Here is a 26,553-nt window from a genome sequence, read left to right as displayed (position 1 = left end):
ACTCATTTTGTAACCATCGTTTTTTGACAGTTTCTTCTTTGCCTTAAACATTTGAGTTCCATTTAGAATGTAAGATGTAAAGGTTTATGTAAAAATTTTTTTACCCATTTGCTAATAATTAGTTCAACAATTAGAGTTGTCAAAAGTCTTTGAACCAGCTGCCACTGCCTTATCTCAGAAAATTTGCCCTTCGTGTGCATTGAAAATGCTCTCTGGTTGACGGTATCATGATCTAAGATGAGCAAATTTCTTAGGATGTGGTAAAGTAATTCAGGGTTTTTTAAAATAAATGTAATTTTGATTAGCCTCATTCATAGGCTAAATTTTCACATGCTAAGCATGCCCAGCGCTCTTTGGATTCAATGGGAATTGCATGCACATATCTGAGGGCAAAACTTTGCCCTGTATATTTATTTTTTCAGTGTTTTAGGTAAACTGACTTAGGGCTGAAACCTGAATGCCTTTTGCCCTCAAGTCCCAATTCAGCAAGGTACTTAACTTTAAATGCACCTGCTTAGGTACCTTGCCAAAATGGGGCTTCAGCCAATCAATTCACTGGGGTTTGGGATGTACTAGGATTACAGGATCAAGCCAAGAATGTCTTATTTATTTACTTACATATTTGCTCACTGGAACAGACTCATGAGGCATATCTTGACCTGCATGAATGTCAAAGGGACATACAGTGTTCACAACTCTCGTGATTTTATCACGGGTCTCATGGTATTTGGGTTTTCCTTAACACCCCAGCCCCGGAAGCCATGTGATCACATGCAAATCTCAGCTTTCATTGATCAGAAAAATTTTTTCTAGCCTTCATGGCTTTGGAGAATGGCTCAAAAATGTGAGCCCTGAAGGCTCAGAAAGCAGAAGCCAATAAATCATGAATTGTTATTTTTTAAATCTGATTGTTAAGCCAGTCTCCTGGTTTGGGGAGCCCTGACTCATGATTTTGAATGCTTGGGGCTTGCAGTGTTGGGACAGTGATCCTCCCACCTTCCTCTGTCACATTGGGTCTCCGGTACCACAGAGTGCAGGTGACACCTTCATGGGAATAATTGCTCAGGCCAGGGAGTATTTCACCCCTTCCCGCCAGCCGGGGGCCTGGCCAATTTGCCACTTCCAGGCTGGATCGCCGTAACTCACGATTTCTGAAGCTGAATGGCAAGATGATGCTCAGGATCCAGCCAGCCGCCCGCCTTCTCCATGGCTCAGGCTGCTGTGAGCACATCAGGCACGTCCTCAAGTCCTTCCACGGGCACCCTGTTGGCTTCTGATGCCAGCATAAGCCTTTGGGCTTAATTTGCAAAACCATTAATGGATCGGGCCCCAGCTCCAACAAGACCAAAGTTTGATCTATTCATCCCTGCCACAGCAGTGCTCCTCTGGGGCCATGTAGATCTCAAAGCCCACAGTGAAGCACGTGAAAGCTGGGGTGGCTGATAAGGGGGAAAAACCCACAGCGAGAGGCAGATGAAAGAAGGAAGACTCCACAATGATCCTTGGTAGGGGCAGGATTTACCCCTGCTCAGTAAGCCAAGGGGACCATGGAGAGGTCCACATAGGTCCAAGGGGGTGAGGGAGGGTGCCAGCTTCCTGCCAGTGCAACTCCTGCAGAGCTGAGCTGCCAAGAATTCCTCTGGCTACCACCCACACACTCCCACGCCCTCCAAGGAGAGGGCTTCATGGAAAAGGTAATACAGCCCCAGGCCAATGGAGAAGCAATACGGATTCCCCGCAGCCTCACCTCCATCCAATATGGGGCTGGTCATTCGCCCCCCGAAGCCCACCCAGACCCCACCATTTCTGTCCTCATGGACCCCATGGAGAGCCCTGTGTGGGTCCCTGAGAAGGAGGAATGCTGCTGCAAAAGGCAGAGCCTCACCTTCCATGTGGGATGGAGGGTGTTCCATTTGCAGAGAGCCAAAGTTTTTAGGCACCTGAAGATACAGATAGGTGCCTAACTCCCATGGGAGTATGCTGCCTAGCCTGCTTAGGTGCTTTTCAAAATCTCACTAGGCACCTAGCTGCATCTTCTGTCAGCTGAATACCTTTGAAAATCTGGGCCCAGGTAGTCATGCCACTAAAAGCACCATCGGAATTGGCTGTACCCATTATCCAGCACACCCTGTGGGCAGCCTCATTAAAGTCACCAGAGCTGAACGGACATGGAGCATGAGCTATCCTTCCCCTTGTGGGGGGTTTCCCTTTAATTCAGGCAGGAGGCATATCACTGGGGCAGCGTGAGGAATCTTTATTATTATTTATATGACAGCAGAGCTTGGGGTCCCATTGCGCTAGGCACTGTACAGATGTATCATTAAAGAAGGTCCCAGCCCCTAAAAGCGTACCACCTGAATAGACAAGACAGAGAGTGTAGGAGTGACTTGTTCAATGCCACACAGAACGTCAGTGACAGTGCCAGGAATAGACTCCAGGGGTACATGTACATTTCCCACTAAGCCCAGGGATCTGATTCAGATTTGAGCCCAAGCCCCCATTCTGGCCACACACAAATCAGTCTGACTCGGGATAGCAAGCGCTCAGGACCTGGGTTCTCAGACCCTGCTGGGGGTGTCACTGCTTAAGTCCCACTGTGACCCAGGTCCAGCTCTGTCATTCTGCAGTGTGGACACCACTCATGCTGCAGACATGAGTCAGAAGGTCTGCATAATGTTGTGTGGACATATTCGCATGGCTGAGACCTGGGTCCAGCAGTTGTGAACACAGATTTACCATGCAGTGTGGACGCTCAAGCACAGGCTTGGAAGCACCAAGTCCACAAACCCAGGTCCCACAGACCCAGGTTTGCAGCATAGACATATCCTAGTTCTCCTGACACCCACTCCTTTTCCCTACACTCTCTGCACCGCTTGTCTTTGCTTTGATTCTGCCTGCCCTGTACTTCTGTGCATAAAGGCCCTTGGTTTTCAGTGTTGGCAATCCCCTTTCACTGAGCACTACATGTGTTTCTTTTGAAACCAATGCTTTAGAGGATCAGGGCTATTTTCTTATACATCTTATGTAATGAGTTTTGAATTATGTGGACGAGAAGTGTCCGTCTGACATCACAGACCACCAAAATGCAATACATGTGCCTGCAGGAGAGACCCACTAGAAAGAGGGTATGCATCTTTCACATTTCCCTTTCCAGGAAGAATCCCATTAGCTTTATTTGGTGTGATGTTTTGTTTGGACTCTTCTGTCTGAGAAAGGTTACACTCATTTTATTCATGCTTTGAGGGTGTGGCTATCATTCTTCTGTTCTGAAGCAGTTCCCATTCTGAATTCTAGATCAGTCCTAAATCTATAGACATTCCATGGAACTAAATATGGCCAATAGTGATCAATTTCAGAAGGTCTGATGGCCATTAAGATACATTTAACTGAATTCACGGGTCCAGATCCTTCTCTGATGTAATTTCATTGCCTTCCACTTGGCCTCCTCTCTTTTAACTATAGTCTGTTTAGTGCAATGAATATGTGAGCCTGGCAGAGCTCTCCCCTATTTAAAATACTCTTTCTTTTCTCTCCCTAAGCTTTATACTCAAGTGCAAGGTCAGCAAAGGTCTCCCAGGTTTTGCAACCTTCTGTAATCTCCATTTGGAACTCAGTTCTTTCTTAGGGTTATTATATGTATTAGGGTAGCACCTAGTGACTCCAGCCACACTTATGGCCCCTTTGAGGTAGGCCCTGTACAAACACACTGTAAGAAACAGCCTTTTCCTCAAGGAGCCTGCAATCTAAATAGACAACTCAACGGAAATATTATTATCCCAGATTTACAGATGGTGAATTGAGGCCCAGGGAGATTGAGTGACCTGCCCGTAGCCACTCACAGAGCTGGCTGCAGCGCTGAGAAATGAATGTAGGTCTCCTGAGTCCCAGTCCAGTCCTTTTAACCACACAATCATCCTTACAATGAACGCAAAGAGACTCGTTTTAGAGAGACAGTCTAGAACTGGCCCCAGGAAGAGTCTAACAGCTAGCTGCTTCCAGCAGCACATTGGACAAAGGGCATGGGAAGATGTCACTTTTGGTGAAGCTTCTTCAGGAGAAGCAGAAATAGGGCACTTGAGGCTCCAGTGGATTGGAGGAGAACTGCATGACTAGAGGCCACGGTCTGCTGCTATGCAAAGAGAAGACACGGGCCCCAGGGAAGGAATCCAAACATGCACATCGGTTGTAGTCACTTTTTATTAAGGTTTGTTATTATAAAAATATATCATAAAATGTTGCTGCGTATTTGTCCATTTACAGTCTGGGAGAGAGACATTATCCACGGGCAGAAACCGGTTCAGAGCACACATCCTTGGGCTAAGGCCTTGGAGACACTGAATGAATCCTCTTCTCTAGAGACATCAGAATAAAGTCTATGGCATTGTAAGCAATGAATAGTGGTAGTAGGTTGTGAAAAATCTGTGACTGCTTTATATCCAGAGGTCTCTTGTCTGAAAGAAAGAAAGAAAGGAAGAAAGAAAGAAAGAAAGAAAGAAAGAAAGAAAGAAAGAAAGAAAGAAAGAAAGAAAGAAAGAAAGAAAGAAAGAAAGAAAGAAAGAAAGAAAAATTCTCTCCCATCATCACTTTCCAACTTGACTGAGGAAATCACTCACTCAAGGCACAGGGTCAATGAATGTCCAGATCTCATTCACTTGTGCATTAAAAAGTCATTGTCTCTTTTTATTGCCTGGGCTTCTTTCAAATACAGCCTCTTCCTCTCCAAAGGCACCTCTTTGAATGCAGTTGTGCTTCTAGGTTCTGTTTTATTTTCGAAGTTGCAGGTGTTTGATCCAAAACTCTCTCTCTCTCTCTCTGATGAGTCACTGCAAGCTCTAGGAAGATGAGGCTGGGATAGAAAGTCCATGTATATTATTTAGGGTTTCTTGAGGTTTGCCTACAGGACTGGAAGGTTTTCTGTCCACAACTGTAGCAAGGGAAAGAAAGAGAAGCAAGTAGGTTGGCATACTCCTAATGCATGGACAGTAACACCTCTGTTTGTTTCATTACATGGCATCAGACTGAGACTTCTCATGGACCCTGACGGGGGGAGGGATAGCTCAGTGGTTTGAGCATTGGCCTGCTAAACCCAGGGTTGTCAGTTCAATCCTTGAGCGGGCCATTTGGGGCAAAAAAATGGGGATTGGCCCTGGTTTGAGCAGGGGGTTGGACTAGATGACCTCCTGAGGTCCCTTCCAACCCTGATATTCTATGACTAGCTTTGCTTGACGCTTGCAGTATGTTTACTCACCTATGGCCCAAAGAATCTGCCATGTCAATTTCCCATTCACACTTGTTGAGCAATAGTCGCTACTCATTAAAAAAAAAAAAAAATCCTCTAAGAACCTTTCACTGCAAGCGAGACATTTTCTGCCCTGAAGCAGCGACTAGTCTCCTCCCAAGATCTTTCGTCGAATAATAATTTCACTAGCAATAGCTGAACCCTCCGGGCTTGAAATAACCGACCCCTGGAAGCACAGCCCGTCTGGAAGAAGAGAGCAATTTCCCCCCAAGGCAAATCGGGCTGCCATCCTGTTTCTCGGGAAACACAAGCGCGTGTGCACCGAATGAAGCCCGTTCCTGGTTTAATCCGTGTTTCTGACTAGCCTTCTTCCCGGTTGATAGTTGCAAACATCCGCCTCGGAGATTTTGCTCAGCCCCAGGGACACACGCGCTTTAACGCTTCCTGGCTATTGGGGGCGGCGGCGGCGGCGGGGGGGGGGCTTCGGGAAGGGACCCCAGCTTTGTCAGGGACTATGTCAGTGACCGACCTTAAGCGATTGCTGCCTATTTGCCTAGGGAGGCACAATTATTTTAGAAGCAAGTGAGCTCCTTCCCCACCTCTGATGGAGGAATCGCCTGCAAGGATTTGGGGGAAGGGGGGGGGGGGTTCTTCTTGTCTTAAAGCTCTACCTACTTGGTCCTTTTGGGGTAAGTGCGAGGAGGGGGGGGTCCCTTCCCGGTTGCGCGCTGTACTTGTGCATTGTAAATCCACTTCACTTCCCCTCTGGCCGCACACATCTGTATTAGATATCGCACCCAACGCGCCGGCAGTGCCTGGCTTCTCGCAGCCCGAGGAACCAGCTGCAGGGCTGGGCGGGGGGGGGGGGGACGGGACGCCAGAGCCCTTCCCGTCTGGAGGGACGAGAGGGGATTTGCTTTTTCCCCCCCTTTCCCAACTGCGCCATGTTCCCCCTCCCGGCTCAAGGCAGCGAGGGCTTGTTTTAATTCGCTTCGATTTCGCGCACGCCAGAGGCTTGGAGCCCGAGCGAGGGTCCCCCCGGCTGTGCTGGGGCGTGCGAATGAACGCTAGTCACAGGACACATTCCCTTCCTAAAGGGCCCAGTGGCTAGGTATGAAATGCTCCCTTCAGGGCAGGGAAGTAGAGTCAGATCGGCCGCGGGGCTACTGCAGTCTGGTGCCGCTTTGCGGGTGTGTAAGTGTGTGTGTGTCGGGGGGGGGGGTCTTTATTTTATTTTATTTATTTATTTTGCAAAACGCATCCATTTTCCAGACTCAATCTGGCTGAAACAAGCAAGATCGGGCCCCAGACGTTTTCGGCCAGTCCTCCCCGGTGAGTCCCACAGGTGACCCCCAGAGGCAGGTATGTATTGAAAGAGAGAGAGAGAAAGACCCGAATCTAGGCAGTCTACCACAGGTCTAAACCAGGGGATATGGCTGTCAGCCCCTCGGCTTCCCTGGCTTTAAGCGCCCCTTGCGATGTACGTGCTCGCCAAAGCTACTTTACACTCAGAAGGCGAGCGGGATCGGGCCCTAAATCAACCCAGCGGGTCGGCTTTGCCAGGGCGTTGCATGCATCCGTTTAGACGCTCGAGGTAAAGGCGCTGCGATTTCTTTGGTTTAAGGCAACGTTTGGGTTAGTTTGACCGGTAGGTATCCCCCCAGTCGCTGCGCAGCCCAAAGACGGACCGACCTCTGCAAGAAAATGACACCACCCTCGCTGATTTGGGGGCGGGGGTCGCTTCAGGTGGCAGTTTCGAAGCACGCTTTGCCCATGACACCCTGTGATCTTTTATGTGGAGTTTAAGCGTGGGGAGAATTGGCCGGCTTAACAAATTGCTACACACACACACACACCCCATGTGCAAAAGCTGTCCTGAGTGCGAAGGGTAAATTATCGTTGCAAAATCATTGTGCAGACCCAGTCCTGTCCCGTGAGGAGCCATCTCGTTCACAAACGGAGCCGAAGGCGGGTTTTGCAGTCAGATTTCAATGGCAATGAATGATCTCTACCCGGGTATGCAATTAGAGTGGTCGGAAAACGGGGCCGCAGAGCTGTAACTGGGGGAGGAAATGTCGAAGTGGGTAAAACTGATTGTAATGATGCGGATTTAACTTCACAGTAGCTCTGGGACGCACCTAAGGGGCTTAGATCAGGGTGGAGTGGGCTTTGACAATGGATAGTTCAAAATAAATACACAGGTAATAAGAACCTGAGCAAATGCAAATGGGTCTTTTAAAAGAAGAAAATCTATACATTATGAGTAAGATTTATGAATCCTTGCATGGGAAATTCCTGCACGTTAATTGTGATCAAATCATACTTGTCTCCTCCTTCGCCTGTTTATACAGGGTCGGAGGTGCCCAGATCTTTCACTGTTCCTTCCGGTCCCTGGTAGGGCTTCCTAGGCCGTCGAGTTGCTGGGGTTTAATTATGATCAAATAAAAGGTTTAACCAAATTCTTTAATGGTGATTTTTTCCAAGGTGCTGAGCTCTCGATTATTATTATTATGTTAGAAAATCTGTCCATAAATGAATCTACTTCCTTGTCAGTTATTACTTGGGATTTGTTTTATGTACCGGGTTTGGTACGATCACACCGGCTGTATAAGGTAAAAATGAAACTTTCTTTGTCGCCGCTAGCTTGAGACTATACGAAATGGACTAGGTGCCCGCGCGCCGTTTAGAGGAGTGAATGTTGTTTGATGGATAGCAGTTAAAGGGGGGGGGGGCGGGGGGGTTGAGTGTCAGAGCCCGCGTGTGTCTACATAGACACATCTCATACCGCTGAGTTATCTGAGACAATCATTACTTATCCAGTCAAATAACGTACAGAGCTAGAGGAAGCTATGCTTTCCCAAGGTAATAGTGCAGGGATGGTTTTTATACTCTCAGTTCTGAGGTGTTCAAAGAGTTCCTCGTACTTTTTATTAAAATTGAAGGGTTATCTCTCTCTCTCACACACACGCACACTGTATTTTGGTAAACAATACATTTGACTGTAAAAGGGATGATAGATAGATAGATAGATAGATAGATAGATAGATAGATACATAGATAGATAGATAGATAGATAGATAGATAGATAGATAGATAGGGTTTACGGGGATAGATAGATAGATGATAATGGACCAAAAAATTAGTCAAACTAGAATGTGCATAGATATTTAACAAAATTCTTTCTTTCTTTCTTTCTTTCTTTCTTTCTTTCTTTCTTTCTTTCTTTCTTTCTTTCTTTCTTTCTAATATCCTTTTATGGCTGTTAATTGTTATCCCTTATTGTACACAGCCACTCGTTATTAGCGGTAATAATGAGGCTGTAACTCTCAGAAGGCTACATGAGTTAAGCAAAAACGGTGAAGGGTCGTATATGAAAACAGTCATACATAAATTAGCTGATAAGTGGAAAATGAATTGCAAATGTGAAAAAGACTAGAGACATGCTAGCGAACAACGCAGAAGGGGGGCAAAGAATGGAAGCAGAAGAGATGAGTTAGCATTTGTAAATGAGGTCTTGTGGCACCTTAGAGATTAACCCATTTATTTGAGCATAAGCTTTCGTGGGCTGGAGCTGTAGGTCACGAAAGCTTATGCTCTAAAACATGGGTTAGTCTCTAAGGTGCCACAAGTCCTCCTGTTCTTTTTGCGGATACAGACTAACACGGCTGCTACTCTGAAACCTGACATTTTTAAATGAAACCGCATATCAAAGAAATAAAACGTCCCCAAATGGACCAATGTGATTAACAGAAGAACAAATGTTCACCGTTAAAAAATATACTACAGTATAGAGACGTGTTCACATCAGAAACATGTGATCGCTTATTATACTCCTAGGGTGTATTACTTTAAATACTCCCCGAGGGGGGGAAATAACTAGTATAAGCGATTTATAATGTTAGTCATTTTCCTCGAATGAGTGTGTCTTTCTTAGATCTGGATTATCCACCAGCACTTCTGCAAGATTTATGGTCGGAGGTATCCAGGAAAAATACTTATTTCATATGGCTAAAATTATTATTACTAAAAACGAAGGTCTCTAATGCTCAACCTCTGTCACTTCGCTGTATTTATTATATGATACCGAACATCACTGGGTAATTTCTTTTCGGTTTCATTGCATACAATGCACACTCCAGGCACAGATAATTACCTCTAAGAAAGAGATCCTTGTTTTAAAGAATTAAAAGCTGGATGTTTGCCCCAGATCTTTCGGCTTCCTCTGAGATTTCCATCTCCCACGGTTGAACATTAAGAGGGGGGAAATGGTTTCCACGTTGAATCGTTATGTTTTTACTGGTCACAGATATGAAACATGTTGAACGCGAGGGTTGTACAATTCTGGACTAGCAGATATGATCGCAAGGACATAACCGGCAATTATTTTAGGTGCTTCTTGGGGGCTCGGGGGGGCACCTTCTTCATGTATTTTCAGATTTCCATAAAAGTTTAGAAGCGCTAGGACTTAAACCCCCTTTTCGGTTTAGTAACCAGCAGAATGTAGCTGGTTTGAGGCAGGACACTGCAGTGACGATCAAGCAGCATTCTGCAAGGGGTTTATTTGATGGGAAAGGATCATAACCCACAGCTTACAAATTACCCTAGCGCTAGCGCCTGCTACGTATAACTTGTTTCCTATCAAACACTGGCTCCCGCTCAGTGCTGCCCAGCTCCAGATAAGCGCATGAAACGGGGCATTATCTCTATTTGCATTTTTTTAACGTGAATAAAAACGAAAGATTAAGTAATTCCTCCACATCGTCTTTGAGCTTTCCACCCTCCAGAATACTAAAGTCCAAGGGCCGATCCGGCTCCGGGTGAAGTCAGTGGAAAGACACTAGACCTGCGGGCCCGGGCCTCCATGGGCACAGCTGAGAAATGACAAATCTGATGGTTTAGGGCCCGATCCTGCATTTATGAAATCGTGTAGAACTCCGCTTCCCAGAGAGAGAGAGAGACTAATTCTCCTCCACAGGCTAATTGTATCTATTCATGTTAAAAGTTCTATATTACATGTAATTTTACAAATTCTATATAAACGTGTGTGCATGAAATACAATTATATATGTGTGTGTGCAGCTGGAAAACAGAGAGAGAGAGAGAGAGAGAGAGAGAGATGGTCTTTTTATATATTCTCTTCCACAGAATAATTTTATGTATAAATTTTAAAAGTTCTATATTTCATTTGATTTTACAAATTCTATGTACACACATGTATGTGAAATACAATTATATATGTGTGTTCATATTATATATATACACACACAAGTATGTTCTTTTATAGCTATAAAGTGTCATACACAATTATATATGTGTGTGTAATATATATATATATGTATATATATATATATATATATATATATATATATATATATATATATATATATATAACAGGCATTTCTATTATAGTTTATATTTCTATTATATATATATATATTACACACACGTATATAATTGTGTATGACACTTTATAGCTATAATAGAACTGCCTGTTATATATATATATATAACATAGACATATTCCATTATAGCTATATAGTGTAATAGACTATAAATATATATATTAAACGGAGGCATGTTCTATTATAGCTATATAGTGAATATATCTAACCTCTCTCTATATATAATGTAAATTCTGAGGATGTTATATAACTATGCAAACAGAGCATTTTTAATAAACATGGGAATGTCCATATAGCTCTATATATTTCACGTATATATATGGAACAAAATATTATTTTGCTATTGTTATATTATAAATAAGAGAACAATGTGTCTGTCCATGGATCGATTGACGGATATCATTGCTATACCCCGCAATTCATTCGGAGGATGTTAGATAACTACCAAAGCACAGAGCAGTGTTTAGAAAGGTGGGACTGTTCCCTGTAGCTCTCTCTATATTACAGGCATACATATGTACGCTTCCTCCAGGTATCTCTATACACATCATGCGTGCCATGGAGCAGCCCGTTCCCACGGTTTCTGAAGTGCTCTGTGGTTGGTGGTGACCGAGCCCCCTCCCAAGGAGTTGCTGGCCATGCAGCGCAGAGCCCAGGTCTCCGTAAATCACTGCAGGGGCAGACACACCAGAGTGTGTCTCCTGCGGTGTGTAAGTGGCTGGGGATACTCGGCCACCTGTGCGGCTGCGGAGAGGAAAGTGGCTGGTGCCAAAGGACCCCAGCCGGCGAGGGCGCCGGGGGGGGAAGGCCTCCTCCCTCCACAGGCCCCTCGGCGAGCAAAGGCTGCGGGGCAGGGAGACTTTCCCAGCCGCCGGGCCGGCCAGAAGCGAAGGATACCTTGCTCAGGTCACCAGGCAGGTCACTAAGATTTACCTCCCTCCCCACCCACCCAGCCTGGGTGCGATCCGCATCCCCCCCTGGCTCCCCGCGCTCCCGGGCTTTACCTTCTCGGGCGGGATGCTTGAAGGCCATGGCGCTGCCCAGCTCTCCTCCGGGGACCGTCACTCCGGGCCCGTGGTGCGCCAGGGGGCTGCTTTGCGCCTGCCAGTGATGGCCGGGGGTGATGTAGCCCGCCCCGGGGCCAGCGTAAACCCCGTGCTGGTTGGAAGAGGGGTAGGCGCAGGCTGGGAGGAAGCTGGAAAGGCCAGGGGCAGGCTGCGAAGGGAAGCGGGAGACAGGCTGTTACAGGCATTACAGACTCCCGGATTCTGCTAGGGGCCTGAGGCCGGAACGGGATCGTAAGGTGCGGCCCGCCCTCGTCCCCGGGAAGGTTACACATCTGCCTCTCCATGGACACAGCCCCAATGTCTGCAACCCCCGGGCCTCGCCGAGCACTGGGGGTGCCAAAGATGTGCGCATCGCCTGCTCCGGTTCGTCTTTTTACGTGGAGACTGAAATCAGCCCCCGTCGCCCCTTCGATTCCGGGAACCGGGTGGATTCGATTTCTTTGACTAACCGAGAGAACGGGGAGGCGGGGACAGAAAAGCGAGGGGAAAGTTGAATTACAACGACAACAAAACCTAAGGAAATCCCTAGCTGGGGCTGGGAAAATATTGATGCACTTACATTGGACACATTCAATGCATCAGACAGCGGGGGGATACACACGCCTAGGTCTGCCCGTGTAAATACACACCGATTCTGAGCTGAGGTGATACAAAACAAATTGTTCAACCCAAACGGATTCCTTTAAGGCATCCACGGTTGTGTTTATGCTCTGGTGTATGCCTGCGTAAACACACAATCTGGTGTGTTAAATGTAAAGTTATGAACTGCACACGCATTTTCCCAGCCTCGGCTCGCGATTTTCCCGATTGGAACTCTTAACCTTCCTTCAAGGGGTGATCCCCAAATCCCACACACACACACACACACAAGCCAAGCATTTTCTTCACGGCTATCTCCCCCCCCCCCCCCGCCCCCCAGCTGCAAACGCCTGGCTGGAAGATGTTACCTGGGGGTACTTAATGTCCGCTTCCATTGCAGCTTTATCAATCCCATTGGCTGCCTGGGCGGGAGGGAAGGCCGTTCTGTTCACACTGGGCCAGTCTTCCATTTTGGGTGGGTAGGCAGACCCCTCTGTCCCAGCCAGAGGCCCTGGGATGGGAACAGATTGCAGGAGATGTACTGATCCGCATTCAGACTCTCCCAAGAACCATGCCACCTAGCCACCCCCCTTGCTGTCCTAACCCATGACCCGGGATCTCTAAGCGCTGTGAAAAGCCACGCAGGGCCCCGGTCTTGCTCCGGGACGAAGGCAGCAAGGGGTTTTGCCCTTGGTTTCAATGAGCTCAGCATCGAGTCAGGCTTTATTTCGTTTTCGCTCAAGTCAGCTTGGTCACTGGGCACCTTCCAGCCGGCTAAAAATCGCAGTGTCTGGGTGGCATTTTCGACACGGGCCAATTGGGGGTGGAGCTTTGTATGAGAATCATTCAAAATTGCGATCGAGAATGATCTGATAGAGATCCTGGCCTTTAACAGAAAACTCTGATGTCCCTATTCAAACAGCGTCGTCCAGAGGCTACAAAACAGAATCCAGATTTGGGAAACGTTTTCAGACTGAAAATTCTTTCTGGCTCCAGAATGTGCCTGAATCCGAAGCGAATACGCATTCGGGAGCCCGCTTTATAAACAGAAAAGGAGGACTTGTGGCACCTTAGAAACTAACCAGTTTATCTGAGCATAAGCTTTCGTGAGCTACAGCTCACTTCATTGTGACAATCGCTCACGCAAACGTTAGCAGGAACCCGGGGCAGTAGGTTAGCGTCTCAAATTGGCCTGACTGCTTATGAAAACTGTGTACGAAGTCAAAAGAGTCTGGGGGAGCATAAAACACGAACTCTGACGGTCTAAATTATGACCAGCTTTGCTTACAATTCAGCTGAAACACATTCTCCTCCCCCAAAAGGTCTGTCTGTTGCACTAGGAAACTTTTAGGCTTTCTTATTATTTAAAAGGTATAATTCATAGACAGAAACGCATGCGGTTGATTTATTTACCTCTAGCGTTTGAAAGGATCAAAGTAGGACATTTCCCCCAAACGACGTGTTCAGAACAAAAGTGGAACCGGGTATTAATTTATTCAATTCGGCTTTGTATAAATAAAGCGTGACAGAGAAATTTTAAAAACCCTGACCACGATCCAATTTGCCAGCCAAAGATCTGCCTGGTATATATAGTGTTGATAGTAATCAGCTGTTTTGATCACTACTGAAGGATGCATTCTAGCTAGTGTGCCAGTTACACTATATTTTGTATTTTCTAGCAAAGAAGGATTGTAGAAGAAAGTTCTTTTAAAAGTGCTAAGAGGGCAGGCAAATTTCTGGCAACGAATCAGGTGAATGTCTGAGACATTTGCTTAGATCTGGCAAAAGGGAATCGAGATCTGAATGTGCTGGGCTTGGTTTTTTGGAGAGGGGGTGAGTGGAACTCAGAGCTCTGCATGTGTGCCGGGCAATCTCTCATCCCCACGAAAATATTTTCCACATTTTTCATAAAAAGTTCAAGATGTCGGTTGTTTTGCTCCAGCTGGCCCATCAGATCCGCCCTAAACGCACCGGGTTATTTACGCAGCTCTTTTAGACATTGTTCCGCCCTTGTTTATATATAGTTAAAAGTGATTTTGCAAAAGCCACGCGTGATTTTAGGTGCCTACGTTTCTGGGTGCCCAACAAGGGGGGCTGGTGTTCGAAAAGCGCTGAGCACCCATTTGCTAAAAAACCCCAAGCACCCCAATATGCAGGCACCCCAAACCATGAGTCTCTTTGCGCCCCTGGGAGGTAGAAAAACCCCAACCAACCAAACCCAGCGCCCACTGCAGCGCGAGTGGGCGAAGCTGCACTCGCTGACCTGTTTGCTCCATGAAGGTCCGGATACCGAGGATGTTGCTGACCGAATGCGCCGAGGGCCAGGATCTGGGGATACTGACATGTCCAGCTGTGACCGGCACGCCCGGATGATGGCCCATTTTGGTCCCAGAGGAGGCCATGGGGTTGGGGTAGGGGTACTGGTAAATGTGGTTATAGGGCAGCGTTGGCTGGGGGGGAGGCTGCTTGGTGCTGTCGTAGGGGCTGGGCTGGGAGAGGTTCCCGATTTTGTTCCGTAAAATCCTGCTGATGGAGCTGACGGAGGGCACGTTGTACTTGTCGCACACCCCGTCCGCCAGCAGCCGGTCTCGGATCTCCCACGCGAAGATCCCCGGGTCGCCTTGCTTGTAATCTCGGATGTGCTTCACCACGTTGGGGGTGGTGACCCGCGGCTTGCTCCCGCCGATGGCTCCGGGTAAGATCGAGCCCGTCTCGTTGTAGCGGGCCAGGATTTTACTCACGCAGCCGTGAGAGACCCGCAGCTGGCGGCTGATGTCGCAGGGTCGGATCCCGAGCTGGGCCAGCTCCACGATCCTCAAGCGGATGGCGTTGGGCAGGGGTCTCCCGTTGACAAAGACGCCTCCCAGCTGGTTCACCTCGCCGTAGGTTTGCTCTAGCGAGGGGGGGAAGGACGGGTTAGCACCGCAAGATTTAAAAAGTAAAAGGGGACAGGGGAAAGAGAGAGATTCTGGCTGTCTGCGCCCTGCACTGTACATGGAGCGCCCCAGTTCCCCAGCTCACCCCAAACAGCCCCGCGCCCCACACCGGAGACGCACTGGGTCCCGCGAAGGCAGGCCGGGGCCGCGTCGGGGGAAGGATGGGGTTTGTGACGCGACGCGGAGCATTGCGAGTATTATCCTTCATGCCCGTGCCGGGGCGGGGTGTGGGGAGCGAGTGGAGGCTTCGCCCCAGGCCTCGCTGCGTGGGGATGGGGGTGCGCTTCCCCCGGCTGGGGCTTTGGATCCCCCGCCGCAGGGCTGGCTCGGGATAGCAAAGCGAAACTGCGTGTCCGACGCCCAGCCCGGCCGCTTTCTCCTTCCCAAGGATCCCCCCACCTCGCAGAAATCAGACCCCCCCCCTGCAGCGCCTTACCCATCGCCCGCAGAGACCCGCGCCGTGCGCGATCGGCTGCTCGCTAGCCGCGCCGCGGGCTCCCTCTTCCCCGAGGCAGGCGCGGATGCATAGAGGGGGGCTGCCTGCGAGCACCAGCCAGGCTCCTCCGGAGACAAACCCAGCCGCGGCGGGCTGCCCTTGCTCCGGGCCCGTCTCTCCGCGGCTGCGGCCGGAGCACTTTCAAAGGCGGCCGGGGACTCACGCCCAAAGTGATCTTCATCCGATCGGGGGGGGATCAGCCCGTCCAGGAGCCTGCCGTTTGCTCAGATCAATTTGACGTGTCTTCCACGTCAATCTCGGTGGTCACGCCGGAGTTGGCATTTCATTGGTTCCCGGCCTTGCGAACTGGCAGAGGGCTGCTTCTTCTGCGGGACTTTCCCCCCCTTTCCGCCCTCCTCTCCCTCAACTGCTCCTGTAGCAACAGGGCGAGCGACACAGCTGTCTGCAGCGGGGCTTCGCTGCCCAAGGCTGGATTCGCTCCCCTCCCCAGCCCCATTCTTCTGCCAGAGCCCCTGTCCCCCGGGACGGGAATCTTTTTGCTAAGGGTCATGGGGGGAGGAGGGAAGAAAGTGTTTGCAGTCGGTTTCTTTAAAAACCAGGTGACACCGAGGAATTACACCCGGTTCATTTTTAGCCTTACCGAGGGGCCGATCCTTTAAAGCCAGCCGGCACCTCTCCATCGATAGCGTTTGGAGATAAACCCCCCCCCTCCCCCGGTCACGTTCAGTGTCTGTCCCCAGATCACACAGTCCTCACTCAGGCAAAACTCCCAGGGCTTGAACTGGCTTTGCCTGGGTGCGCGGGACCGGCACGGGACCTTTACAGCATAAAGAGGCACAAGCCATTTATAGTCTAAACCCGATTATCACCTGCTGCGAGGAAGGTCGTTTTGAAATATCAGTTCAGTAGGATGGAGACAGTTCTGGGTGTGAAATAGTCTGTCGAAGTAGGGAGGTCTCATGGTGCCTGGCCAAAGTTGCTGTTAACTCCGGCCGGTGAAGCTGGAACTCTCACGGAGGAGTCAGAAACCCTGGCTGCCTTCAGGCTCCTTTGAGCCCCTTCGGGAACATGGTTTTACCTTTTCAGAATGCACACTGAACCCCGTCTTTTATTTTATTGTATTTAAAAATATTCATCACACCATCTTATTGCGGTTTGGATATGGGTAAATAAAGGAGAGAGTTTCCAAAAAGATACGGCCAAATATTGCCATTTTCCATCTGCCCTTTAAAATGGCAGAGGCTAATTAGGCTGGGAGATTGCTCTTCAATACCAAAGTCAAATCTCCAAAAGCAGATTAATTACTAGGCTGGTTTTCAGAGTCCATTTCCCGGCTGTTTCCTTAGCACTGGAAAGGGCTTGCAATCAGAATCCGGATCTATGAATCATTTCCAGTGTGGTTCTTACCAGCACTTGTGACTTTTAAGCCAATAAATCCTGTTTGACTCCTGATACGGAGCCTAACCAGGGTAACCAGCTGTTCTGTAATGTAAGAGTTCTGAAACGATCTAAATCCATAATTCCGCGGGAACCAAACGCACTTTTAGCGTCCGGCTTACTCCTCCGGTGCGCTTTTAATAGGGCCACTTGCGAAACAGCAAGTGCCATTTCTCAGGTACTGTGTACAACAGATGCAGTTATTTTGCCTGCAAAGGCTCACAGCTGGAAAAGATCAGAACGGAGCAAGATAACAGCCTTTCTCTGACCCTTTTACCTTGACTTGCTTGACCAAAAAGAATCGTTAGCTAGCAAGCAGCATATATTAATATGTCAATTAATAGGAAGGGGAGTAATAAATTACGAAAGCACGATCGGAGCTTTCAGATCAATGGGGGAGGAACCCCCCCCCCCCACACACACACACACACAAGCGCGCAGCTGAAGAAAATATAATCTTTGTATCCATCTAGATATCGCGCGTCTAGGGCAATGAACCGCGGGGAGAAAGAACGAATCGTTAGCACGGACGCGATGGAGTAGAGGTATATTTCCCCCCTAGATAAATAAAAAGTTGTGTGAACGCAGATTGTTAGAGTAAATATTGGCCTGTGAACCCCATGCCGGAGTGAGATTAAAAGTGGGGGAAATTAATCAGAACAGGACGAAATAAACTAAAGCCACCGATCATGGTTTGGTTAAAAGGAATTTTAATTCAATTGACTTCAATGCAAACATTTAATTCAAGGGGTTGAAAGTCAGAATCTCATTCGCAACGTGTTTAGCTTCCCGGCGTAGTCTGAGGCAGGGACATTGGCTGCTCCAGAGGCTGTGAAAAACAAACGAAAGAGTAAGATCCGGCAAATCTAATCAGAGGATTTGAGAAAGAACCTTTCCCTCGGATTTATTTTAATGACTACGCTATTAATCTCTCGGGTCATGTCTGAGGGCAGCTCACAGTAGAACGGACCGTTTTATTCAGACTTGGTGCAGTTCTCTGGTCAACGTTTTCTTCTTCGCTCGGGGTGCAGACCCTTTCCGTTGGCATGAACGGTATTTGGCGTCTGAGTTTATAATGTCCCTCTGTCTCCTAAAAGGGTAGATTATAATCAGGTTTCAGAGTAGCAGCCGTGTTAGTCTGTATTTGCAAAAAGAAAAGGAGGACTTGTGGCACCTTAGAGACTAACAAATTTATTTGAGCATAAACTTTCCTGCGCTAAAGCCCACTTCATCGGATGCATAGAATGGAACATACAGTAAGAAGATGAGAGAACATGAAAAGGTGGAAATTGCCATGTGGCATTCTCTCTCTCCCTCTGTATATATATCTAATCTATCTCTATCTCTATATATATCTTCTTACTTTTATGTTCTATTCTATGCATCTGATGAAGTGGGTTTTAGCCCAGGAAAGCTTATGCTCAAATAAATCTGTTAGTCTCTAAGGTGCCACAAATCCTCCTGTTCTTTTTGCAGATTATAATCAGGGATGGGTAAAGCGGGTTTTCACGATAGAAGAACAAATATTTGCTGGTGAAAATGATAGGGGCCTTTATCGCCAACGAATCGATTATTGAATTGCCCAAAGGAAGGACGATTAACTGTCCGATTGGCAATATGTCTCGTTTTTTAGTACAGTTTCCACTAGAAAGGCAGACTCTAAGCCGTGAGCATTTTGAAAGGAGCAAATGGTCAGTTAGCACAAGGTGAAACAATCAGACTTGCATTTTTTCTGTGCGGGGGTGGGGGGGAACCGAGTTTTGCTTATAGCAGGGAGCAGCGTCTGAGACCACACAAAACACGGAGGCGGAAAAGCTAACCCTTTGTCTCCCTCTGTTGGACATTTGGGATAGCTCAGCCCATCCGAAGTGAGCGATTTGACAGGGGTCTGGGGCAGCGCTCTTGTCCGGAGATTTACCTGACGGGAAGGTAAAGAAGCAAAAGGAACCGCTGAGGTGAAACGCGCCATTGAGTTTGTCATGTAGGCAAAGACTGGGGAAGAAGGCAGGGGATGGCTCGTTTGAGGAAGAATACATTATAAAATAAAAATCAAATAATAAACTAATAATAGTGAGATGCCGCCTTGGAACCTACCCAGCCGAGCTAGGATCGGGGCCTCTGCTGGGCGGAAAGGGACGCGAATTTACTGTTCCTTGGTCAGCTCAAGAAAGGCGTTGAAACGGTTTCACGCAGAAATGCGTGTTAGTCTCTGAGGTGCCGCAAGGACTCCTGGCTGGTTTTGCTGATACCGACCAACAGGGCTGCCCCTCCGACACCAGCTAGGGAGCGTTGTTCTCACAGGACGGAACCGAGCGAAGGCCGATCCGTTTGACTCCGGTTTGGACACGGTACGGTATTCCGGGTATATCCTTTTGACGGAGAGAGGCATTGACTGCTGCCATTATGGTTGCTTTGATACGGGTGGGGGCAAGAAAACCAGGGACCTTACAACCCAACAATAGTGCCAGACTCTGAAGTGACTTTCCAGGAAGATCATAGTTTAGAGAACACCTCTCCGTTGGCCTTTTTTCTTTTGTCCCAAACAGGAAAGATAACAGTGAAGGTGAAAGGCAGGAGATACACAAATATCGGGAAAATAAAGAGCAGCGGAAGCATTATATGTATAAGGCCAGGAGCTAGTCCTGCCCTCCTTCCCCTTGCAGTGGCAGTTTGTTATTGCGTAGTAAAGGGTTCCCAGGATCGGGCCCCCTGATGCTCGGGCCAGTTGCGGGCGGCTGCTCTCGCCTCTCCTTGTTTCCAAGAGCAAAAGTGAGTTTGTCTGATTTATAAACTCCTGCCTACGGGGACTTTCCTCCCGGTTTACCCCCGTTTGCAACCATATAGCCCCCATACTCCCCCACAGACTTTTCTTTTCTTTTGCCAGAAGCTGGGAATGGGGGACAGGGGATGGATCACTTGATGATTCCCTGCTCTGTTCATTCCCTCTGGGGCACCTGGCACCGGCCGCTGTCGGCAGACAGGACACTGGGCTAGATGGACCTTTGGGCTGACCCAGTGTGGCCGCTCTTATGTTCTTTTTAGTGGTTTCTTTCTGGCCAGCGCAGGTGTATTACTAAGAGAAATCTCAATGTCCCCGAAGCTCCCAGTTGTTTTTATAAGGCTGGTTCTTACATGGGGGGCAGCGGGAATCAGAAGGCAAAGCTAAGGGGCACGGGGGTGACCATGGCTGAGTGGCTGGGAAAACCTTCTGATCACTTCTTTCTCCCCACCCCCACAAATAGAGGCCGAGGTGAGTACTTAAACCCCGGCGGCTTTAAACCTCCCCTTCCCTAGTTAACCTGTGGGATCGCCTCCCCTCCCACGCCAAAACTGGGCCCGTATCAATCAAAGCTTCCGGAGCCAGGAGCTGCAAAACCCTCGCCAATCGCTAGCTGCATAGCTGCTTTCAACTAAAGAGTTTTAAATTGGTCAAAGGCTACCTAGAGAAACCTTTCTCCAGGCAGGGCTGTAGATCAAGAATGAGACCGATGAAATAGAGAGTAACATAGATATAAATAACCGGGAGCCCCGTGGCACCCCCTCATTGTGTTTGTGGATACAGACTAACAGGGCTGCCCCCCTGCTAGATATAAATATAGATATGTATATATGGAGAGAGAGAGAAATATATTACAAGCTACTCCCTCTCTCTATAGTCTGTCTTTATAGGGCATGAAATTAAATCGATTCTCTGCATATCGAGATATGTATCAATCTTTCTCCCTCATCCTGAGGGAGAAGTATAGTTGATATATTACGTATCTATCTATACATTAAATGGGATCTATCTCGTCTCATGATATATGAGACAAACTCTAGAGTAAAATACAATATATCACTCGATCTCATAGCGATTCAGATTCCATTTCTCCCTCCCTCCTCACAAGGCGCACACCTACCAATGTCCATAACCGCTTCCCCATCTCCACCCGTGTATATAGACAGCCGTCTCTGAATCAAACTCCTCGGCAACTCTTACAGAAGGGGAGTAAAGCCCCTGATCGGGGCTGAGCTATTTTGATGTGTATCGATTAGGGCGATCGGGTTGCTGGAGGGACGCTCAGCGGCTAACCGGGCTGCATACCCAGCGAAACAGGCCGGGATTTAAAGGCGAGGGAGCAAACAGGCCGCTCGGTGTTTAAATAAAACCAGGAGGCACATTGCCAAAGAGAACGCAGAGGGGGTGAGCTGGACCCCTGCAACGCAATCCCTGAAAAACCAGGGCGATGCGGGGCAAAGAAAAAGTGGAAAGAGAAAGTGAACTCAAAGCTCCTCTTATTGGAAAACCCCTTCCACGAAACAGGAGTAAGGACAGCTCCATCAATTACCCGCGCCGCAGAGCATGTGTGGTATCCCCTTGGCCTGGAAGCAGGGCTGCTTGGCCTGGCCCTCCTGCAGTCTCTTGTAGACAGGGCTCTGGTGTTTACACTCTGCCTGGGGCTATTCCGCAGGGCACCTGCAGATGAAAAGCTGAACATACAAACACAGCGGATTGTAAGTGGAAGGCTCTGAGGAGCCTGCCAATTAGTATTAAATAATATTCCTACCTTCAATAAACAGCCCTGTCGGGCTAACTCCAGATCCACCGACGCAGCTTATTTTGATTCGGCCTTAATAGTCCACACGCAACATTCGCTTTGCTCTTTGTATCTCCTTTTCTTTGCTAGGCTGGGAAGGTTTATTATCAAAACCGAATAAAGTCAGCAAACGGGGCGGAGGGGGGTTGGGGGGGGAAGAGACGTGGTGTGTTGTAATTTCCTTCGATATTAGCTGCTGACACTCAGGGAATGAATGCCCTGTGGAAATGGTCACTAGGGTAAGGAAGTTAGAAAGATACAAAATGGAACCACTCGGTATCAATTCAGAAGCAACCGTGTTTTGAGTGTTTTGGAAATGTAGACTGAACATGATTTGCTGTTATCTCGGGTGATCCAGGAAGAGGGTCAGACAAGGTGATCTCACTCCTCTCTTGTGATCTTAAGAGCTATGAATCTACACAGCTCTGCGAACAGCGATTATTTAAAATCCGTGTAGCACCGAACAGACTTGCTTGTTTTCACGAAGCTCTAGGACACGAGGATTTGTCTGCTCCAGGGAAAATGTGTCTTATTACTTTAGGATAATACCTTTAACTCTGAAACCCCTTTTTTTTACCCAGCAAAGGGCGGGGGGAGGTGGGGAAATACAGGATCCAGTCTAAGAAACAGGTGACATGAAATTGAGGTGACAAAATATATTTATATATGTATCTCCACACCTATATTGAGATGCACATATACATACGCATCTGAACAACCCTCTCCCTAACTAGCTGGCTAAGCAATTGTACACATGGTGTGGGCGGAGCTAACAGCAACCTCTATTATTAAGATTTACATCCAATTGGTGTGAATGTAATATACACAGACGAGCAAGCAGTAGGTAACCGCTCGTGTGCGCGCAGGATATGCTTCCCTCTGATTACAATGATGTTTCCATCCAGGAGATGCACTTTGCACATTGCAAGTGCATCAGGGACTTCTTTTTCGATCCGTATATTTGTGCTGTATTTTCAAAGATGTGGATTTAAAAATACATCTCCCGCACTCTCACCTCTAAAATCCAAGACAGCCGTCAAGTGTCTGAGGATAAAACTGTTTAATAGAAAACAAAGCCCCCGAGTTGCCATGAACCGGTTTTAAGAAGATAATCCGAAGCTCAAACACGCACTTCATTTACAGCCAGGTCTGATGAGCAAGGGCTGCATAGCTGACGATTTTACTCTTCTCAAGGCACGCGGGTGGATTACAACGTTTATTTTATTCCAAATATTTATAGCTGGGATAAAGTCTTCAAACCAAGCATGTGACCAGAACGATCTTAAAATACACTCTGTGCAGACCCTAACGCCTGTGTGTGTGGCATTTGGGGGGTGGTGTGGGGACACAAAAGCAAGCAAACAAGCCAGCAAGATATGAATTTTCACTGAAGAACGCTGCCCCCTTTAATCATATCCGTTTGATTTCTCCCCATTCATTTGCTCCTCGTTTTCTCCAGAACACAAATCATAATTCGAAGGTTACTGGCCCTGCCAATGTAGGGGGGCACTTTTTAACAAAACGACAGCCTAAAGGAGGCGCAAGAGACGTTTCTTGCTTCCCCGGGTTACTTGCAATGGACAGAGAAGCTTTGGCAATTATTTTAACTAAGCCTAATCAATCCCCCAGTGCATTATTGAGAAGCTCACCCCAGCACCCTGTGCTTGGCTGATTGACTTGGGGAATAAGCAGCCTCCTCTTTCTTCAGGTTACCAAGGGTCAAAATGTCAAAAGAACCTAAGTCCCATTTTCAAAAAGTGACTTAGTCGCTTAGATTGGGTGTCAAAGTCTGGTTAGAAGTCCACGGTGCCCAGGCCCCCGAATCACTTCGGATCCGATCCTTATAGGCATTTAGGCTCCTAACTTCCACTGAAATCAATTGAGTTTAGGAGCCTAGATCCCTCGAAAGGAGCTGGGCCTTGAGCACTTTCGAAAATTGTTCCCAAAGCCCTGGGGGGAATTGGAACTGTTTCTGAAGCTAGAAGGATTATTTCCGCCTCTGTATTTGTATTTACAAACCTTCTTCCTGATCATCTCTTTAGAGCAAACCCCCCCCCCCATCTCTTTGCTTACACGATTTGTCACAGGGAACTCCTCTTTTCACCCTCCCCTGTCACTTGCACTGCGTCCCAGCTGGTCACTGCCGAGTGCCTCTGAGCGCGGGGTTCTCATTGTCCCCGCTCCCAGCTGACGCTGTCATTTCTCTTCTGGCTTGAGACGGGTTTAATCGGCCTTGTCTTCCCCCCCACCCTCCTCAATTACGGGCCAGGGCGTTTTACTGGAGACCCGTCGTGCCTCCGGTGTGGATGCAGCCTTAGCCAGTTCGTGATCTCCTTGCCCCCGCCTGGAAACTCTTAGCCAGGGTCTAGCATGGTCGCGCGCCCCCTACAGCCAAATCTACGGGCGCCCGATCCTGAGGCCAATGCGGGTTTTCTCTGAGCAAAAGACTTCACGGCTGGGGTTCCCTTCATTGCTCCGAATGGAGGAAAGCCCCCTGTCCCCCCCCCCCCTTTTTCAAAGGGCAGGCCAGGAGCGCATTGCCAGCTGCCCCCGCGAAGAGCTGGGGGATCGCACGCGGTGCACCGAATCTGCTGTGTGATTTTATTTCTGACTAGAGGGGAGCAGGGACTGTCCGCAAGAGACACTTCGCCTGCTTCTTCCCCTCTCCTCCTGCCCATTCCGCGCCCGCAGCTTCTGCCTCCTGGCCGTCCCACGGGCGACCAGAGCGGAGCAGCGAAGTGCCCGCAGCGGCGGGACTGGAAGGAGTCTGGGCAGAAGGAACCGCAAGAGCCCGGATCCAGCTAAACAGGAGAAAGCAAGGTGCGGGCCGAGAGCCGATCGAGCGACGGACCATTTGCTACGAATGAGAGACACCCGCCGAGCCCTGGGGCAGCTTCCCTACGCTGCCTAACGGCGGGTAAGTCTGTCGGCTTGAAGGCGACCCTGAAACCCCCAGGGGCATGGGGGCTGCACGCATTTCCCTGGAGGCTCGCTCAGCAGCCAGAGGGTAGATCCCTAGCGATTTGCTTTCCCAAAGCAGCTGCTAATTCATCTGTCTTCTGGCATTTCCCTGCGCTGTCAGGGTGTCCGAAAAGCCTTTCCTTACGGCTGAAATTACAGCTCCTATGAATGGTGCATTACAGGGCGACGAATCCTATTAATCTCCTATCGATTCATATTTACCATGGGGATCAACAGATCCAGTACAAAGTCCTTATTTTCTGTTACTTTCAGGCACTACCCACAGCAGATTCTTGTTACCCCCCCTCCCTCCATCACTGGGGGGGGGGGAGGGGGAAATCAAATCTCTGATTGTAATCGTTGTCAGAGGGTTAGGGGTTTTCACAAGGTGCATTCCAAGAAAGAGTTAAACATCATGTGTTCGGTGGGCAATTTTTGCATTTGTCTATTAAAATGTATTCTGGCAAAACTTACATCAGAAAAGTAGCATCTTTGAATACTCTAGATATTTATACAAAAGATCTGTCAGAACAGCGGTCAGTTACCCCCGTGAGAGTTTTCATGTGTTTCAATGGAACTTGCTGGTTGTTGCATCCGATGAAGTGGGCTGTAACTCACCGAAGCTTATGCTCAAATAAATTGGTTAGTCTCTAAGGTGCCACAAGTCCTCCTCTTCTGGTTGCTCATTAATCGTATAGAAATGATATGGCTCATATAACTGGTATTTATTCCGAGTTTAGTCCCGGTTAAGGGGGCTCACATTCCTTTATGAGAAATCAGTTTTAAAATCCTATTGGAACACACGAAGATAAGCGAGTGCTCATAGAAAGTTTAAAGTTTGGTACAGTGCAGTGCGGTATAGTATCTGAACAGCTATGGACTGTCTTGGCATACTGAAAAGAATTCAAAATTAGTTTGGACGCATTTTCTAAGCAATTAACTATTGGCCAAATTTAGAGAGCTGAATTAATTTGCTGTCATGAAAGAAAATATTTTCTTTTCTTAAGACTAGTCCCTGACAGATCAAAAAAAGTAAAATCGTTCTGCAAAATTTAATATATTGTCTGATTCATTTTGCTTAATCAGATCTCATTTTGGTAAAAGCACGGATTAAGTAATTAATCGTGGCTTAGCTTCGTTTGTCAAAGGCAATTGTAGCTACATCAAATATACTGAGTTCAAGCCAGGAGACAGTTAAATTCCACCGTTTGAAACAATGGATCAATTTTTTGGGTATAACAAATATTGACTACAATGCCAGTCATATTCTTAAAGAGAATATTCTGTCACGAACAGGACCGGCACAGTTCTAATATTTAACAGTTTGTTTATTTCAAATTAGGGTTTTTTTTGATTTTGCACCAAAATCTGTTTTGTTTTATTATGTTGATTTATTAATTAAAAATTATAATCTCAGGCCATTGGTGGTAGTTTTTGAGCATTAACACTGTAGAAATCAATGATGATCTCATATCAGGTTTTTTTACTGATAATAAAGTAGTATTTTCAGCTCTATTTGAAAGCTTAAAGGTACACAGATCTAGATACCCCACCTAATGAAATTAGAACTTTCTTAGACAGCTGGGGTTTTGAGACAACCACGCAGTTGTAGGCTAAGATCCTGAGAAGACGTATGCACCTGCTTCACTTTAGAAAAGGTGAGTAGTTCCATCGATTTCAGTGACTTCTCCTACCTAGGGTGTTCTGCCCAGCATGTGCACAAGACTCTGTAGGGGCTGGGTAATTGCTCTTTTCCAAGCTGTCCATCACTACCCCCAGTGCATGACCTGGAATGACCACTCTGCGTTGAAGCGTCTGTAAGGAAGAGATGGATTGAAGCCTCTCTTCTGTAAATGTTTGGTTTTGAGGCACATCTGTCAAGTGGACGTGATGGGGCT

At 47.8% G+C, this 26,553-nt stretch overlaps 1 protein-coding gene across 2 annotated transcripts; it reads right to left on the bottom strand.

Annotated features, from left to right (window-relative positions):
* Positions 1–2,850: 2,850 nt before the first annotated feature.
* Positions 2,851–16,190, bottom strand: PAX1 (paired box 1). Of its 2 annotated transcripts, XR_006289988.1 has the most exons (6): positions 15,660–16,146; positions 14,551–15,180; positions 12,656–12,798; positions 11,646–11,856; positions 4,707–4,924; positions 2,851–2,862 (listed from the first exon to the last, which is right to left on the bottom strand). XR_006289988.1 is itself a non-coding variant. In XM_043544136.1 (5 exons), the coding sequence occupies exons 1-5, from the start codon at positions 15,661–15,663 to the stop codon at positions 4,833–4,835; spliced, it is 1,080 nt and encodes a 359-aa protein (XP_043400071.1). In that variant the 5' UTR covers positions 15,664–16,190; the 3' UTR covers positions 3,921–4,832. The 2 variants fall into 2 exon arrangements, 1 of the variants encoding a protein (XP_043400071.1); XM_043544136.1 differs by lacking the exon at positions 2,851–2,862 and having other exon boundaries at positions 3,921–4,924; positions 15,660–16,190.
* Positions 16,191–26,553: the final 10,363 nt, after the last annotated feature.

This window comes from Chelonia mydas, chromosome 3 (genome assembly GCF_015237465.2).
Source record: "Chelonia mydas isolate rCheMyd1 chromosome 3, rCheMyd1.pri.v2, whole genome shotgun sequence".
Classification (NCBI taxonomy): domain Eukaryota; kingdom Metazoa; phylum Chordata; order Testudines; family Cheloniidae; genus Chelonia; species Chelonia mydas.
This window is presented reverse-complemented; position numbering and strand designations above follow the sequence as displayed.